This window comes from Mirounga leonina, unplaced genomic scaffold (genome assembly GCF_011800145.1).
Source record: "Mirounga leonina isolate KUSES-001 unplaced genomic scaffold, KU_Mleo_1.0 Mir_448, whole genome shotgun sequence".
In the NCBI taxonomy this organism is placed as follows: domain Eukaryota; kingdom Metazoa; phylum Chordata; class Mammalia; order Carnivora; family Phocidae; genus Mirounga; species Mirounga leonina.
Window position 1 is genome coordinate 2,977,578 of NW_023270758.1, and position 17,661 is coordinate 2,995,238.

At 42.4% G+C, this 17,661-nt stretch overlaps 1 protein-coding gene across 1 annotated transcript in view; it reads left to right on the forward strand.

Moving 5' to 3' along the window:
• The window catches only part of DNAH3 (dynein axonemal heavy chain 3), a 167,115-nt gene that overhangs the window by 19,281 nt on the left and 130,173 nt on the right, over window positions 1-17,661 (forward strand). Inside the window, exons 10-15 of the mRNA XM_034988127.1 lie at window positions 214-393; window positions 4,918-5,054; window positions 6,815-6,920; window positions 7,110-7,288; window positions 12,840-13,024; window positions 14,235-14,358. Coding sequence (XP_034844018.1) covers window positions 214-393; window positions 4,918-5,054; window positions 6,815-6,920; window positions 7,110-7,288; window positions 12,840-13,024; window positions 14,235-14,358 — 911 coding nt within the window. The remainder of the gene's footprint in view (window positions 1-213; window positions 394-4,917; window positions 5,055-6,814; window positions 6,921-7,109; window positions 7,289-12,839; window positions 13,025-14,234; window positions 14,359-17,661) is intronic.

A 17,661-nucleotide genomic window follows, 5' to 3' on the forward strand; every position in this document is an offset into this window, starting at 1 on the left:
AAGCATACTGAATAAAAGCTTTGGGGAAGGGAGAGTGGATGAGCTCAGGGTGGGCTAAGCCATACCTAGCCCTTATTTGAACATGAACAGTGTGTGAGACTCTGCATTTCCTTTTCTGGTGTTTGTGTCATACTGTGAATGGGTAAAATTCACTCCTTTGATTCTGGAAGGCCCCACCTTGTGACAGCCACCATATCTTAATGTCTCCTAAAGGATGGGAATGATTTTGAGGAGCCCTACCAAGAGATGGAGTTCTTCATGCCTCAGCTAATCATGATCAAACTTGAAGTCAGTGAACCCATTATTGTCTTTAATCCATCTTTTGATGACTGCTGGGAGTTAATACACAACTCTTTCTTGGAAATTATTAAGAGCTCTAGGGAGATCCCCAAGGTATAGTATCAACTTAATCATTTGTTTATACTTTTATTTACTTATTGACTAAAATAAATTTAAAATGGCTGTTTGTACAAGGATTCAGGTAGGGGAGTTTTACTTTGGGAGATAAATACCAAAGTAAAGGGGAGTATGCCTCCCTTAACCCCAGAAAGATTTGGGCCATAGAGAAATGTCCATGTATTTGAGAATCATGCTTTTATTTTTTTTAAAGATTTTATTTATTTGAGAGAGAGCTAGTGAGTGCATGAGGGGGAAAAGTGCAGAGGGAGAAGCAGACTCCCTGCTGAGCAGGGAGCCCAACGTGGGGCTCAATCCCAGGACCCTGAGATCATGACCTGAGCTGAAGGCAGATGCTTAACCAACTGAGCCACCCAGGCGCCCCTACTTTTATTTATTTATTTTTTAAGATTTATTTATTTATTTGAGAGAGAGAGAGCGTGCAAGCCAGGGAGAGGCAGAGGGAGAGGGAGAAAATCTCAAATAGTTTCACCCCTGAGCATGGAGCCTGACGTGGGGCTTGATCCCAGAATCCTGAGATCATGACCTGAGCCAAAATCAAGAGTCAGACACTTAACCAACTGAGCCACCCAAGTGTCCCAAGAATTGTGCTTTTAATAAGAGCATTAAGAGTTACTTTGTGGGGCACCTGGGTGGCTTAGTCGTTAAGCACCTGCCTTCGGCTCAGGTCATGATCCCAGGGTTCTGGGATCGAGCCCCGCATCGGGCTTCCTGCTCAGTGGGAAGCCTGCCTCTCCCTCTCCTACTCCCCCTGCTTGTGTTCCCTCTCTCACTATGTCTCCATCAAATAAATAAATAAAATCTTTAAAAAAAAAAAAATTACTTTGTGAGCAAGTAGAGTCCCCCCTCCCCCCAGCCCGCCATGATCCAACTTCAAAGGGGTAGATGTTTCCCAAGCCATATCCAACTTGGGTTGATTCGCAATGGAACAATGCCATGAACTCACCAAGAATCTTCATAAAACGATATCTAATTTAGTTCTTGAAGTTCCATATGTTTGTTTGTTTGTTTAACCACTGAAGGCATCAAAGGGAAAGATGGAAGCTTTCCTTCCTGGTCCAAGCCCCTTCCAGTTTCCTTTCCAGGGTGTCATTGCTAATCATATTCCAGACACTTAGCAGACTTTTAGTGCTGGACAGGATCACCCACATGAGTGTGATTCTTTTGTGATCTATCTTCTATTTCCCTCCGGGTGGTTGATGTTGCAAGACCAGTGTCCAGCCCCACATAGGGAAGGGAACTGTGGGATGTTTTTCTCTCTCTCTCTTCTTCTTCCCCACCCCCTCCCTCCCCAGGCATTATGTGTGATGTAGTCTTGTACTTAGAGGATTCTAAGAGCTCAAGATGAGAGTTGGGGGATGTAGAGCAGCACATGAGGCCAAATGCTCTAGTCAGTTTCACCAGATAACTCTAAATTTGGGGTTTCGAACCCAACCAAGCCTGGTTAACAAGAAAACTGGGTGTGTGGAGGGGGACGAAAGAGTGGGCAACTCTCCTACCATCCATATCCCTAGGAAGGAAATGAAAGAGAAGACCCTGTAATTTGGAAGGATAAGTGTGGGGCTTGGGGACAGATAAAGTACATACCACTCAAGTTCTCTCTCACTGCTGTCGATTAGCAATGTTTGCAAGCAGCTGGGCTAGGAGAGCCCAGGGCTCATGTGGTTGCTCCAGCAAACACTGAGCAGGGATGGTAGTAGATTTAGTGGATTGTCATGGCAAGAAGATAGAGTCACAGGTCACAGTGTGTCCTTGGGTTGAAAGCTAGGCCCAGGTGAATGCCAATGGGACTTTATCAAGCTGTGTGGAAAAGCAGCCCAGGCTCAGCATTCTCCATCGAGAAATGCCCACAGCGCTGGCTCCTACCTCAAACTCCTCAGACTATTTTATCTCTGAACTGGGTATTAAAACGTTGAAAGAATAGCCCCTCAGGTTGAATATCTAATAAGAATATCTAAGAACAGGGGTGCTTGGGTGGCTTAGTCTTCAAGTGTCTGCCTTTGGCTCAGGTCGTGATCCCAGGGTGCTGGGATCGAGCCCCACATCGGGCTCCCTGCTCGACAGGAAGCCTGCTTCTCCCTCTCGCACTCCTCCTGCTTGTGTTCCCTCTCTCGCTGTGTCTCTCTCTGTCAAAGAAATAAATAAAATCTTTAAAAAAAAAAAAAGAATATCTAAGAATAGCAACAGGTAGACAGTATCCCCAACCCCTACCAGACCTGCCTTTTTTATGGTTAAATATACATTTTATTTTATTTATTTAAGATTTTATTTATTTGAGAGCAAGTGAGGGAGGGAGCACGAGTGGGGGGAGGGGCAGAGGGAGAGGGAGAAGCAGACTTAAACGACTGAGCCACCCAGGCACCCCTTTATTTATTTGTTTTTAAGGTTTTATTTTTAAGTAATCTCTACACCCAGCGTGGGGCTTGAACTCACAATCTTGGCTCTTGATCAAGAGTCCCATGCTCCACCGACTGAGCCAGCCAGGCACCCCCCTAAACATAAACTTTAAAAGTTGGACAAAATGTCAGCATGAGGTTTTGAAAATAACAGTTTCAAGGTGCAGAAGGGAAGCCTATTTATGAGAAGGTTACTAAAGGAAACCAAAGTAAATATTAGAAAATACTTGTCTTAGCAAAAAAATTGAAACATGGATGTTGTAATACTGATTGAAATGAAAAGAGGGGAATGAGAGGCATAAATAAAATGAGGTGGGGTGAAATAAGGAAGGGTTTTCTAAAGCTAAAAATGCAATAAGGAAAATTTAAATCGGAGTGCCTGGGTGGCTCAGTAGGTTAAGTGTCTCTGTCTTCAGCTCAGGTCATGATTCCAGGGTCCTGGGATCAAGCCCCGCCTTGGGCGCCCTACTCACCAGGGAACCTGCTTCTCCCTCTCCATCTGCTGCTCCCCCTGCTTGTGCTCTCTCATGCTCTCTTTGTCAAATAAATAAATAAAATCTTTAAAAAAAAAGCAGCCATGTCAATGCATTACTTTCATAATCAGAAATACGTACTCACACACACACACACACACACACACACATTTCTGTGGAAAGGGGCTACTTGGGCCAGTCTCTCTACTGATGGGAGAACTTTCTCACTCAAAGTGCCAGGGAAATCCCAAACTTGGAGAAGTGTACAGGCGTAAGCACTGAGGGTGATGACAAGACCAGGAAGTCAGGGACCGGAGAGCCAGGGAGATCAGCAGATGGTAACTGTGATTATCTGGAAAAGACACCATTGATCTCATCTTAGTTTTACAGACTGCTCTACCAGCCACATTTAAAGGGCAATAAAAGGTGTTACTTCCTCTTTCAACTGAAGACTTCTTCCCAAGAAACAGTCCCTTATGCTCCCCACATGTAATCTCTTGCATGGCCTAGATGTACCAGTTGTGTGTCCCTAAACCATTTCATCTGTACGCTTGACCAATGCCAGTTCCTCCATATCTTTGCTTTCAACCACTGTCTTCAGTATGGCCACAGCTAAGAAGTTGTCCCTCCACTGGCTTAAAAACCTTCGGATTGTCCAAAGAGGGAGGACACAGACTATTCGCACTAGCTTTTCCCCCTTTCTAAATCAGTGCATTCTCATCCATGGTATATAACTGTTGTCACCAAGTAGAGCCCTCTGACAGTCTTTTCTGAGACCAATCACTATCAGCTTTCTTAACAGGGAGGGCAGTGGGTCCCCAGCAGGGACTTGGATGTCTTCATGAGTCATGCAAGTGAGAACATTTCTCAGGGACACACACATGCCATTAAGAAGTTAGAGAACTTGAATTATCAGAAAAGAAACTGTTCTAGCTTCATGACTGTAAAGCCATAGATTTTTTTTTCCGCTGAGGTGAGAGAAGCATCTAGTATCTCTCCTTTTCTTCAGATGAGAAAAGGGAAGTTCAGAGAGGAGAAGTAGCTAAGGTCGCATGGTTAGTTAGTGGCAGAATCAGAATTAGAACTCATGTCTCTAGTAGTTTTTCATTAGTAAAATCTGATGGGGGTGGGGGACAGGGAGCATTGCTGTAATATTCATTCAGTCACACAGTATTTATTGAGCACTTACTATGTGCCAAGCTCTTGTTGGACCCTTCACAATACTGAAGAAGTCAGATTCGATCCACGCCCTCATGGTATTTAATCCCATGACAAACCCAGATAAGCTCATTACACATTATTTAATTATGATTATGCTGTGTGGGAAAAGTTCAGAATGTGAACTTTAAGCAAGGAAACCTAACATCCTAACTGGAGGCCCAAGGGGATTCTCCATGGACCAGAGACTTGAAAGGATGAGGGAAAGATGAGTAACCCAAAACCAGGGAGAGGAGAGAGGATAGAGGTAAAGAGAACAGGAGGGTTATTCTGGCACTATCCAAGAGGAAAAAGAGTGAAAAGGTAGCTGGTATCCCTGGAAATGCGTTTGTTGAAAAGATTTTACATTTTGGTGCCATTTCCCTTCTTGTGTCTGAAGTCTTGTGACATCAAAAGTGGTTTCTGTTCTTTAGGTGGAATCTGTCCTGTTCCCAGAGTTGAAAGGCTATAATCTGATTCTTGGAACCATTAACACTGAAGAAAAACTAGTTTCTGATTTTGTGGATCAAACCTTTGAGGTGTATCAGAAAAATCAAGTTGGGCCCCACAAGTAAGTTGGTTTAGTTGTAATTTGACCATTTGGGTATTGGTTTGTTTGTCATCAAATACACGATCACTGTTCCCACACATCAGAAACACATACATAGTAAGAATAGCCAGTACTTACACAGGTATTACTATTTATCCCCATTTTACAGATGAGGAAGCTTTCCCAATATTACACAGCAAATAAATAAATGAGCCAGAATTCAGATTCAATTACAGGTGCACCTCCATTATCTGAAAGATGTTAGGCCAGACAGGTTTTGGCATTTAGAAATTTCTGGATTTTAGAAAAGTCACGTAATGCATATATCATACCTGATGATGCAGCTTCAGCAAGATCTCAGGAAGCTCCTCTTAATTAAATGTGTTGATATTTCTATAGTGAACAATATGAATATTCACCCAAGTAGCCTCACATTGGTTTAGGCCAGCTTTTGCCATCAAATGAATTCTGAAGCAGCTTTCTGTTTTCAGAGCTTTTTGGATTTAGGAATTAAAGGGGATTGAGGACAAGTTATCTGAATGCTCCTTAATCACCATACTGTAGAATATCTCACAGTTGCTCATGTGAGCAGTCCCTAGTTTAGGGGTATCATATAATACAGCTTCCAAACTGAGACACTTTGAGAGCGAAGAGGGCTTTATTAACAGCTACCATGGGACAACAAGTGTAAATCTGGGCTGTCCCAGGCAAACCAGGATACATGGGTTTCTTGACCGTGGCTCTGTCAACATTTTAGACCAGAAAACTCTGTATCGTGAGGAGCTACTGTGTGTATGGTAGGATGTTTAGCAGCATCCCTGACCTATACCCATTAGATCCGGGAGGATCCTCCTGCAGTCATTACACCCAAAAACATCCCCAGATGTGGCCAAATGTCCCCTGATCACCACTGGGCCCCCACAAAACTAATTCTGCTTACTCCATTATCATCTTTATTTCATTTTATTATTATTTTATTTATTATTTTTATTTTTTTCAAGTAGGCTCCACACCCAGCGTGGGGCTTGAGCTCATGACCCCAAGATCAAGAGTCGCATGCTCTACTGACTGAGCCAGCCAGGTGCCCCCATATCATCTTTATTTTAATTCAAACTTTTTAAAAAGACTTCATTTTTAAGTAATCTCTACACCCAACGTGGGGCTGAAACTCATAATCCTGAGATGCAGAGTTACATGCTCCACGAACTAAGCCAGCTAGGCGCCCCTAATTCAAACTTATTTTAAGTCACAGCATCCCAAATACATCCTCCAATTTGGGAGAAATCTGTCCAGCCATTTTTGCATGATCTGATAAGAAGGGAAAACTTAATTTTATCCAATAAATTTTTAGGTTCACTAGTTCCAAATTTTCATCTTAAAATTTAGACAGAATTTTAGAGCTGGAAGAAGGGATAGGAACTAATGTTTATTGCGTATTCACTGTATATCAGGCATTGTATTAGATGCTTTATATGTACATTATTATAGGTAAGCCTTACAACAGTCCTATGAGGTATTACTATTTCCACTTAAAACTAAACAGACTGATCTTTGGAAAAGAGAAATATCTTGCCTAAGTTCATGCAGCTAGGAGGTGGCAAAATTGGAATTTGAAGCCAAAGTTCTGAATTCCCAGTTTACTATACTTGTTGCCACATTCTAATTCCCTTTGCTGGCTTGGGCTAATTTTTATGATCTTATGTCTTCATTTGCCACTCTTCCTAATCTGATTTGGTGACCTGTATTTGCATGTCTGATTTTATGCTCTTCGATTATGGAAGATACTTAAATGTATACAAAAAGTATGATGACTTACTGGATAACATGGCAGAACAAAACATCACCACGTTCCTGAAAGAAAACCATGAAATTGAGGATTTTGTGACGGTAGGAAATATCACTTGATATTTCATATCTTGGTGACACGTACTGCAGACAATCCACTACGTAGTCCGTGTATTTTGTTAGTGTGTATGTTGTGCTCAGCATTGGACCAGGTTGGCTGGGGGTGAGGCTGGGGGCAAGTGCATGTTGGCTAAAGGCAAATCAAGCTACCAACTGTGTTCCTTTCTACAGAGGATCAGTAGCATCAAAAAGCGGAGAAATGAAATTGCATCCATGCACATTACCGTGCCTTTGGCCATGTTCTGCCTTGACACCATGACCCTAAATTATGACCTCTGTGAACGAGCCCAAAATCTTAAAGACCGTCTGATTCAATTCCAAGTGGACGTAAACCGGGACACCAATACCAGGTAGTTATTGTGGACAGAGAGATAGCAACAGTGTTTGGCGTGAACGGGAGAATGAAAACGTGGCCAGAACTTGCTTCCAGCAATGACCAGACAGAACTTCTAGCTCAAGTTGTTTCTGCCCTAGAGTGAGGTTGGCGGGGAATTCAGGTTCAGGCCAGAAGGTGAACCGTGGGGCTTGGAGCAGGAGGGTGAAAAGCATCCTGCAGCTGTCCATCTCTTATCCCTCAGCCTTTGCTTTCTTGGAGGCATCTTTAGGGAGATGCCACCTCGTGGGCTTGGCTGTCTAAGGTCACAGGCCCTCTCCCCAGCCATCTAGCACATATTCAGAGACACAGGGTGCTTACTGCACACCGCCCCCCCGCCCCCTGCCCCGAATCACTCCTGTGCAGGCTTCTGCTGTCTGAGGATTCTGTCATTCAATCTTAAGCTCTATGTGGTACCTTCATTTCACTGGTGACTATATATTAATCACGATAATTTGGGTTCTAAGGGATAGAAGCTGAGACTGGCTAAAGTGAAAAAGGGAATTTGAGGCTCACGTGTTGAAAAGTTCAGGAATTGCTAGCTTCGGGCCCTCAACACTGCAGGTAGGATGCAGTGTCTCTCCCTCTACTTTGCTTTCATTCTCTGACAGGCACTGTTCCATTTGTGGGCCCAGAAGCTCTAGGCTTATATCCTCCCAGGTTCCCATCCAGAGGGGAAAATGGTTTCTCCCTTTCCAGTTGCCTCAAAAAGTCCTGGCCTGTGTGACACCAGCCTGACTTGGGTCTTTTGTGCAGCACTGAACCAAGCGCCATGGTGTAACTATTTGAAAGTTACAAAATGATTAATCCATGTCTTTCTAGCTTTCTTTTTCAGAGTGCTTTTAACTAAAGACTAAGATGATTTAGTAAGCATGGCCACTACTAACAGTGGTATATGTTGTATTATTCTTATTAGATGTAAATAGATACATAGATAGATAGATAGATAGATACATACATACATACATACATACATACATAGATACATAGCTAGCTAGATAGATAGATACATAGATAGATAGATAGATACATACATACATAGATACATAGATACATACATACATACATAGCTAGCTAGCTAGCTAGATACATAGATACATAGATACATAGATAGATAGATACATAGATAGATACATAGATAGATACATAGATACATAGATAGATACATAGATAGATACATAGATAGATAGATAGATAGATAGATAGATAGATAGATAGATAGATAGATAGATAGATGTAATTTTAGCATTTTATAGCACCTTAAATTTACAAAATACATTTCAGAAACTCATGAGCAAATTTTGGATAATAGTAAGCTACCATTTTTCCAGCACATGTTATAGTCTGAAGACTGTGTAAGCATTCTGCACGTTATAGTTCTAATCAAATCTTTACAACAACCCTAAAAGGTTGTTTGCTATTCTCTCCATTATGTTGATGAAGAAACTGAGACTCCTAAGGGTTTAGGAGGTGGCACATACAGGGCTTCACCTCATTTATTTTGACCCCAAAGTCCTCGCTCTCAACCACCGCACTCACCACACTCAGCTTTCTCACAGAGTGATAAAATGGTAGGATTCCTGGTTTAGAAGCCAGAAGATTTGGGTTTGAATCTAAGACCTTCCATTTATTAACTGTGTGTCCTCTTGCTTTACCTTCTGGATCTTCAGTGTCTTTGCCTATAGAATAAAGCTTTGGGACCAGGACAGTAAAAGTACTTCAAACTAGTAAGACACTTTCTTTGGGTATTTTGAGCATCAAAGAAAACTTATTTTGTAAGCAGTAGTCCACTTGTTCATGTCAAATCAAAACAACATGGTACCTTGGCTGGTCAATCCTCATCAAAATAAGTGTATAATTAGGTCTTTTAGATATAAGTGAAAATAAAGGTCTCCTTATGAACCCAGGGATTTCTAAGGATGCAGAAATCCCAGGTTGGTGGCTAAGATTCTTTCTTTCTGCCTTAAAAATGGTGAGACTGACTTGCTGGACTTTCTCAACAACCCCATGAGTAGGTAAGACAGATATAAGTAAGATCCCTTGCTGAATGCAGGAGAAAATGAGGCCCAGAAAGAAAACCTCGCTTGCCCAAGTGAGTGGGTTTGAATTTGAGTCTTCTCATCCCAAACCCTGTCCTTGTCACTGCATTGTCCTGCCGTTGCTGGGAGTGAGGTGCCTTCCTGTTGCCAGTGACTAGGGGCACCCTAGAATGGGGGTGCTCTGCACATAAAGGCAGGGAGGGCACTTTGAGTGCATTGGTAGGAAAGTGGGCATGCCATTCATACCTACTACAGGTACATTGGTTTAAGGCTGCTAAAGCAAGGACCTGAAATATTGACGAAAAATTCAAGGACCTGCATAGAGATACATAAAATTATCCCTGGGGTCCAGCTGCTTGTTTCCTTCAGTTTGAAAACTCTTACACAAATAATGACAACAGGTAGAGAGAGGCCGTGGATTGATGCAAGATTTATCGGTCCCCTTATGCCATCTCCTAAACCAGAGAATAGCCCTGTGCTTATGGGAACTCTGGCCTTTTAGATTTTAAATCACATCATCTGTATATGTAGAAAGCAATGTTTACTGTCTTCAGCTTATCCCTGGATATTGTTAAGGTGTTGTGTTGGTCAGGTGCCTGATATCAATGACCCATATCAGGGACATTTTAGAGAGTTTAATAGGTAGTGGGTTTGCTACCACCCTTCTGGGCCTTTGCAAGAAACTGATAACTATTAGCCGCATAACATTTATCCTCTGAATTCTCATATAAAAGGGAGGAAGAATGGATTCTCATCTGGTAAGAGTCTATCAGACTGAGAAGACCTACCTGTATTAGGCGAGGCAAGATGCTATAACAAGTAGACTTAAGATGTCATGACTGAACACTATAGAAGTTTTATTTCTTCTCAGGGTAGCTCCAGATTGGTGGGGGAGACCTATGGTACATCCAGAAATTCAAGCACATGGTGACTTTACATCTTTAACCTGTAGCTTTCAAGGTCATTCTAAGTGTTGACATCCTAGACAGTTGGAAGGAGGAAAGAGCATGAAGGGATATGCAAGGACAGTTTTTTGTTTTTTTTTTTTTAATTTATTTTATTTTATTTTATTATGTTATGTTAGTCACCATACATTACATCATTAGTTTTTTTTTCCTGTTTTTTTTTTATATTTATTTATTTTTTATTCTTATGTTAATCCCCATACATTACATCATTAGTTCTAGATGAAGTGTTCCATGATTCATTGTTTGTGCATAACACCCAGTGCTCCATGCAGAATGTGCCCTCCTCAATACCCACCACCAGGCTAACCCATCCTCCCACCCCCCTCCCCTCTAGAACCCTCAGTTTGTTTTTCAGAGTCCATCGTCTCTCATGGTTCGTCCACCCCTCTGATTTCCCCCGCTTCATTCTTCCCCTCCCGCTACCTTCTTCTTCTTCTTTTTTTTTTCTTAACATATATTGCATTATTTGTTTCAGAGGTACAGATCTGAGATGCAAGGACAGTTTTATGTGCTGCCCCTGAAAGGGATACTCATCCCTGCTTCCTGCTTCACACTGACTGCAACTCAATCATGTGACCATACCTTCGAGGGACTGAACTGTCCCCCTTCAAAATTCATGTGTTGAAGTCTGTCTTAGTCTGTTTGGGATGCTACAGCAGACTACCATAGGCTGAATGGCTTATAAACAACAGAAATTCATTTCTCTCAACAGAACATTGGTTCATTTGTGTCTCTCAGTTCTGGGGACTGGGAAGTCCAAGATAGAGTCTCCAGCAGACTTGGTGTCTGTTGAGAGCCGGCTTCCTGCCAATGGGTGAGGGGTCTCTCTTATAAAAGTTCTAAACCCCTTTATAAGGGGATGCTCTCATGACCTATTTACCTCTCAGAGCCCACCTCCAAATACCATTACATTAGGGATTAGGTTTTAACATGAGAATTTTGGGGGTGCACACACATCCGGTCTACAGCAAAACACTAGTACCAAGGCCTGTGAGGAGATGATGAGGTTAAATGGGGTCACAAGGATGGGACCCTAATCCAATAGGACTAGTGCTCTATTAAGAGGAAGAGACACCAGAGCTCTTTCCCCCTCCACTGCATGAGGTAAAAGGGAGAAGGCTGCTGTCTGCAAGCCAGGAAGAAAGCCCTCACCCTCAGGTACTAAGTCAGTCGGTACCTTAACCTTGGACTTCCCAACCTCCAGAGCTGTGAGAAAATAATTTTCTGTTGTTTAGACCACCCATTCTGTTGATATTTTGTTATGGTAGCCCAAGCTGATGTGTAAGATCCCCAACTAAAAATACAAAGGAGGCTGGACATGTCATCTAGCTCTGAAGTGGAGACTACTAAGTAGTAGTGCAGTAGGTAATTTTTCTCTGCAGAAAGTTTCTAAATTGTATGAAAATTCATTTCTACAATCTTGGCAGCATCTGAAAAGATGTTTTACTCATTTTTTCCTTCAGTTTGATACAATTAGCTTCACTATGGAGGGGTCTCCATACATGAAGAAGGAATATAGAGTTTGGTCAACTATACTTCAATTAAAACAAAACAAAACAAAAAAAAGAAGGCATATTGAGGACTGAAAATACTGAGAGAAGTGGTTTTTATCTATAATGTATGAATGTCAACATGTAATGGTCATTTACTAATAACAAAGACTGTGGTAGCTATTGCTAACATTTCTTGAGGGCCACTCTGTGTTAGGCATGGATGTATTGCAGATCATTTGTTCCTAATTATAATTAAAATACTGATGACAATTATATATATATTTTTTAAGATTTTATTTATTTGAGAATGACAGAGTGTGAGAGAAAGAGCACAGGCAGGGAGGGGGAGCAGCAGAGGAGAGGGAGAAGCAGACTCCCTGCTCGATGGGGACCCTGGGATCATGACCCGAGTTGAAGGCAGACACTTAAGCAACTGAGCCACCCAGGCGTCCCTCATCATTGGTTTTTGCATAAGTTAGAGCATATTCAAATTATCCTTAGAGTAGCATCCTTTCTCCTAGTCTCGTGTTTGAGAAGTAGGCAGTTAGATTTAGTGGTCCCAGTGGTTGAATGTCAGTTTCTCTTTGCCATCCAGGAACTACCTCCAGCACATGAGGATAAATTTGCTGACGTACTGTGAAGAGTAGTGATTACCAATTAATTTAGTGCTCTACTTCAATATAAAATTCAAGGAGTCACTATTGGTGGTGGTGGTGGTATTTGTGTTGTTTTGGTCTAAATCTGGATTCTACCCATGGTACATTAAATGAGCTAATATGTATCCAGTGATTAGAATGGGGCATGGCACATAGTAAACCCATGAGATATTATTTCCTTTATTACTGTTTTTCTTTTCTTGAAGAATGGTGTGCATGTAAATATCACCCATCACGGATTTGCAGGTAGAGAAAAGTTGGAAACCATTTTCCTAGTCTCCAAATAAGAAAGATACCTCTTTAGCATAATAGATCTTATAAGAAAGTGATTTTAGATAATAATGGTGATAGTAGCTGTTTCTCTCTCTGTAGCATTTGTAATCAGTACAACACCATCGCAGATAAAGTCAGTGAGATTCCTGCCAACACTGAGGAGCTGGTATTCCTCATTGAATTCTTAAAGAAATCCAGTGATGTCACAGTGTTCAAACTCAGGAGGCAACTTAGAGATGCAATTGAACGGTTAGAGTTTCTGATGGACTATGCAGACTTGCCCCGTAAGTCCATGCCCTATAGATTTATATGTGAATGTATATGTATATTTATACTTTTAGAGATAAGGAGTTGGGAAGGAGAGTTAGCAGTCCTACCACTTAAATATCAATACTGGGAGAGCGTCCCCATATGTTAGAGACACTAATTCCACGCCCTTACCCACAGGAATTCTAATCAAACCAAGGTGATCTTATCGTTAGACAAAAAGAAGAAATATCTAGGGATTTGGTAAGTTCTTAGATGCCTTTCTTGGTATCTTGTGGCTGGTGTTTCTGAAAAAGTCACTTCCAAATGCAGAGTCCTTTTATAAATGGATAGATTTCATCCATCTATAATCTTAATACAGTCCTGCCTTTGAGGAGAGACCAGGGCACTTTCCTTCAAGCTCCTGCATATCTTAAAAGGAAAGAAATGGCCAGAGCCCCTTCAAGGCTTATTGGGCCAAGGTAGAGTTTTGTAGGGACCAGGTTCTGAAGGAAAAACTGATACACTATCCACAAGTCAAGTTTTCAGATCCTTCCATCTCAAAATACCTGTGAATTACCTGGTGTTCATGCTGTTTGGGAGGAAGGGTGATGGGAGGGAGAGATGGGGACTGGGAGTGGAAAACAGTACCCTAACCATCCACCTGCACATTCATGAGCTGTGCCCTTGACCTTGTGAACACACAGTGGACCTCTGCTTCCTAAGTTCCCAAGGGTACAGAGGGAGCCTAGGACATTTCAGCTGCCCAGAGCCTTAGGCTGGGTGGGGCATCTGGCACTGACTTTATTACTGACATTTAACCAAAAGGGAGACTGGGACTCAGATGAGGTGACAGTTTAAAGAGGAGAACCGGAACTTGAGCCCAGGTTTCTACTCTACTCAGACCCAGCCTGGGAAAGCAGTGAAGTATAGTGGTTAGAACATCGGCTTTGGAGTTGGTTAGACCTGGGTCTGAAATTGTCTCTGCTGCCTTCTAGCGGTGTGACCTTGACTACTTGGCTAAATTTTGTTTTCCATCTGTAAAAACAAGGATAATACTGTTGCCCTTCTAGCCTGGCACTTAGTAAGTGCTCAGTAAATGTTGGCTATCATTCATCCATCATGGGCCCATCCATTCATTGCCACCCCCTCACCCACTTCTGTTGACCTCTTATTCTGCTAAATTAATGCCCTGCATGCTGACCTATGTTGAGCAGTGTCCTGGAGCAAACTATATGTGTTTTGCAGACGAGGATATCAAGTTGAACAGCACTGTGCTCCTCTGGCCAGACCAGATTGAAGATATCTTTGAAAACAGCCGAAACTTCCTCCTTAACAAGAGGGATCAGGCCGAGATGGACCTCATTAAAAGGTACTGGGAGAGTGTGAGGTTGTTTCAGAAATGATGCCCAGTTTGATAACACGCTGCAGGTTCCTGGTTCTGCTCAGAGCCCCCCACAGCAAGGCGTGGGCGAAGGCTGAAGACAAATGGTGGAAAAGGAATTTCTTTTTGTTTCCCACTGAGGGATGTTCTCTTTAAGCCTGCTTCACTATAGTGACCCTGCCAATGCCTTCCCTCCCTGCTTTGAACAATTGGAATTTGGCGGTGCAGAGAGAAAAAGACAAAAATAGTGGCATGGAATAATGGCCTCGCAATAATAATAGCAAAATCATCAGCCTCACACTGGAGACCAAGGAGATAGCAAGACAGGGATAATAGAGGCGTGGTAGGAGGCTGAGAAATTGCCTGTTTGGCAGCTGGTCTTGTTCAGTGCTAATGTGGCTATATCATTTATTCATCCATTATTTGTCAATTCAACCAGTATTTATTACGAATTTTTACTATGTGCTGTGCTATATTCTAGACATGTAAGTGTGTTTGGCTACTAAATAAAGATTTTAATCCAGTAGCAGAGAAAATACCTACTGAAAAATCAGTGTCAAGCAAAGTGGGCCAAGTACCACGTGGATGGTAAAGACATACATGCATGCACGGCCAGCCCAGCTTGTAACACTTGGTTGATGAACTGTAGAGTTGTTCCAGTTACTCTCCCCTTCACATGTGAAACTCCCCCCTGCCCAACTTTAGTTCCTATAATCCCTGCAAATACTCACAAGAAAGGAAAAGAGTAGATAAAAGCAGGGATTTCTACACAGAATGGGAGTTTGGGCTGAAGGAAAAAGCTATTTATTCGTTACCTTCAAAATATGGCCTAGGTCTGCCATCCAGAAAAAAACAATAACAACAACAAAAGTGGGGGGTTGGGGGGGGTGTATACACAATTGTATGCACACAGTTTTTTTTCTTCCAGCAGCCTTCTCCTCTCTCTACCCCGAACTTTTAGCCAAATGGGTGCTACTGATATTTTTAAATTAATAGACTTTATTTCTTGGAACAGTTTTAAATTCACAGCAAAATTGAGAAAGTACAGCGTTCCCATCTACCCCATGTCCCCTTATGAACAGCCTCCACCATGGAACTGATTTGTAGGTTAGATGAACAGGAGCAAGTTTCTTCATCTTTTTGAGCCTCAGTGTCCTCATACGGAAAATGGGATAACAGAGCCCATCTCAGGTCATCTCATTTCATGAGAGGTATCATTGTGCAGAAGGATGAAATGAGATGACCTGAGATTGTGCCTGAGCGGTACCCAGCACATGGTAGGCATTCAGAAGCTGTCCATTTCCTTCATCCTTTGGACAGTGACTTCTTTGGGGAGAAAAAAGTGCTTCACTTCTAAACCACGACCTTGCAAGCATACTTTTGGAACAGCGCTGTAAGACTACTTAGAGGCAGTAAGTGCTGTTAAAGTTCAGAGTGAGGGGTGGCTCTGGGGAAAATGGGAACTGTCATTTATAATGAGAAGAGAAGAGCAGTGGCCATCTCTTCTGGGAGGGGTGACTCAGCCTGATGGCACCCACTGGTTTCTGCACTCTCCACAGCAGAGTTCAGCCGAGGAGGGGCTCCAGGAATAACCCGAAGCCCTGGGCTCAGCCCTCTCTTTGGTGAACACTCAAACCTCATGTCCATCATTTTTACATTAATCCTGAGAACGGTGTGTGAGGGGGAATGAGCAGTGTTCATTTATTCATTCGTCTTCTGTGAGAGCAGCCACATTCTCTCTCTTAGAAACTTGACCTATTTTACCAGCCCACATTAATTTTCGGCTTTGGCACTAATAATTCTCCATTTGCTGCCGCCTGACCCCCCCACTCCCCAATTCCTTCTTCCACCTTCTTCCTCCTCTGTCCACTCAGTGCCTGGTCCACTGACACCCACAGTCCTCAGCCTCTGACTCCCTTGTCTGTTGGATCCAGGTAGGGCTCCCCCAGTGGAGAGCCCTGAGGAGTTTGGACAGGGATCACCTTTTCTCCTCTCCCTCCCTGTTTGGCCCTGGCACTCTGGTAGTAGCTTCATCCCTCCTGGATGACAGTTCTTGCTTCTCCATGGTTTCAGTTCCCAGTGTTTTCTTGACCCTAGGGGTCCTAGTGGCTTCCTTCTGAGGCTACCCTATCTTACCTGTGTAGGTAGTCCCTTCATCAAAGCCTCTCTCTTTGAACATTGGAGTGAATTCCATTTCATGCCGGAATTCTGACCAATCCACCATTTTTAAATCCCTAAATTATCCTCCCTTAGACTCCAGGTAGTTCCACAAATACAACTCATTTATTCAACCTGAGTGCCTACTATTTACTAATGACTGTACTATTGTATGACATATATACATATGTATATATTATGGAGATGAAAGTACTTTAGAAACTATAATGTGCTAAGCAATTGTAACTTAACACTATATAGTCTACCCTGTTAGAAAAAGGGAGAAGTGACTGTGCGACTTGCTTTGTTGCTAAAAGGTCACTCCTGGTCATTCTAGCTAAAGTAGCCCTCTACTTACATCCTCTAGGCACTCTGCCCTGTTTTATTTTCTTCAGAACATTTATGCCTATCAGGAATATATCATTTTATCTTTATCTATGTATGAATTTATCCACCCATCTATTCACCCACCTACCCACCCATCAATCCATGTGTTTGTTTGTTTTTTTTTAAAGATTTTATTTATTTATTTGACAGAGAGAGACACAGCGAGAGAGGGAACACAAGCAGGGGGAGTGGGAGAGGGAGAAGCAGACTCCCCGCAGAGCAGGGAGCCCGACGCAGGGCTCGATCCCAGGACCCTGGGATCATGACCTGAGCCGAAGGCAGACGCTTAACTGACTGAGCCACCCAGGTGCCCCAATCCATGTGTTTCTTATCTAGGTCTCCCCAAACTAAAATACAAGCTCCATGAACATAGGGAGCTTAATAGTGTATATCACAAATGTTTCCCTGATGCCTAGAGCAGTCCTTGGAATGTATCAAGCCCTTAATAATAAATATCTAATGGATGACTGAATAATACATATATATACATACATTTTATATGTGTGTATAGAATAGGTATTATATAGATTTCATATATATGCACACATATATATTTACCCATACAGGTAAACATCTGGAAATGCTTAACCGTCAATAGGGTCACACCAGACATCTCTGGGAGGTAGGATTTTAAGTAATACATATATATATATGTATTTTTCAGATTAATGTAAAATGATGGACGTGAGGTTTGAGTGTTCACCAAAGAGAGGGCTGAGCCCAGCGCTTCGGGTTATTCCTGGAGCC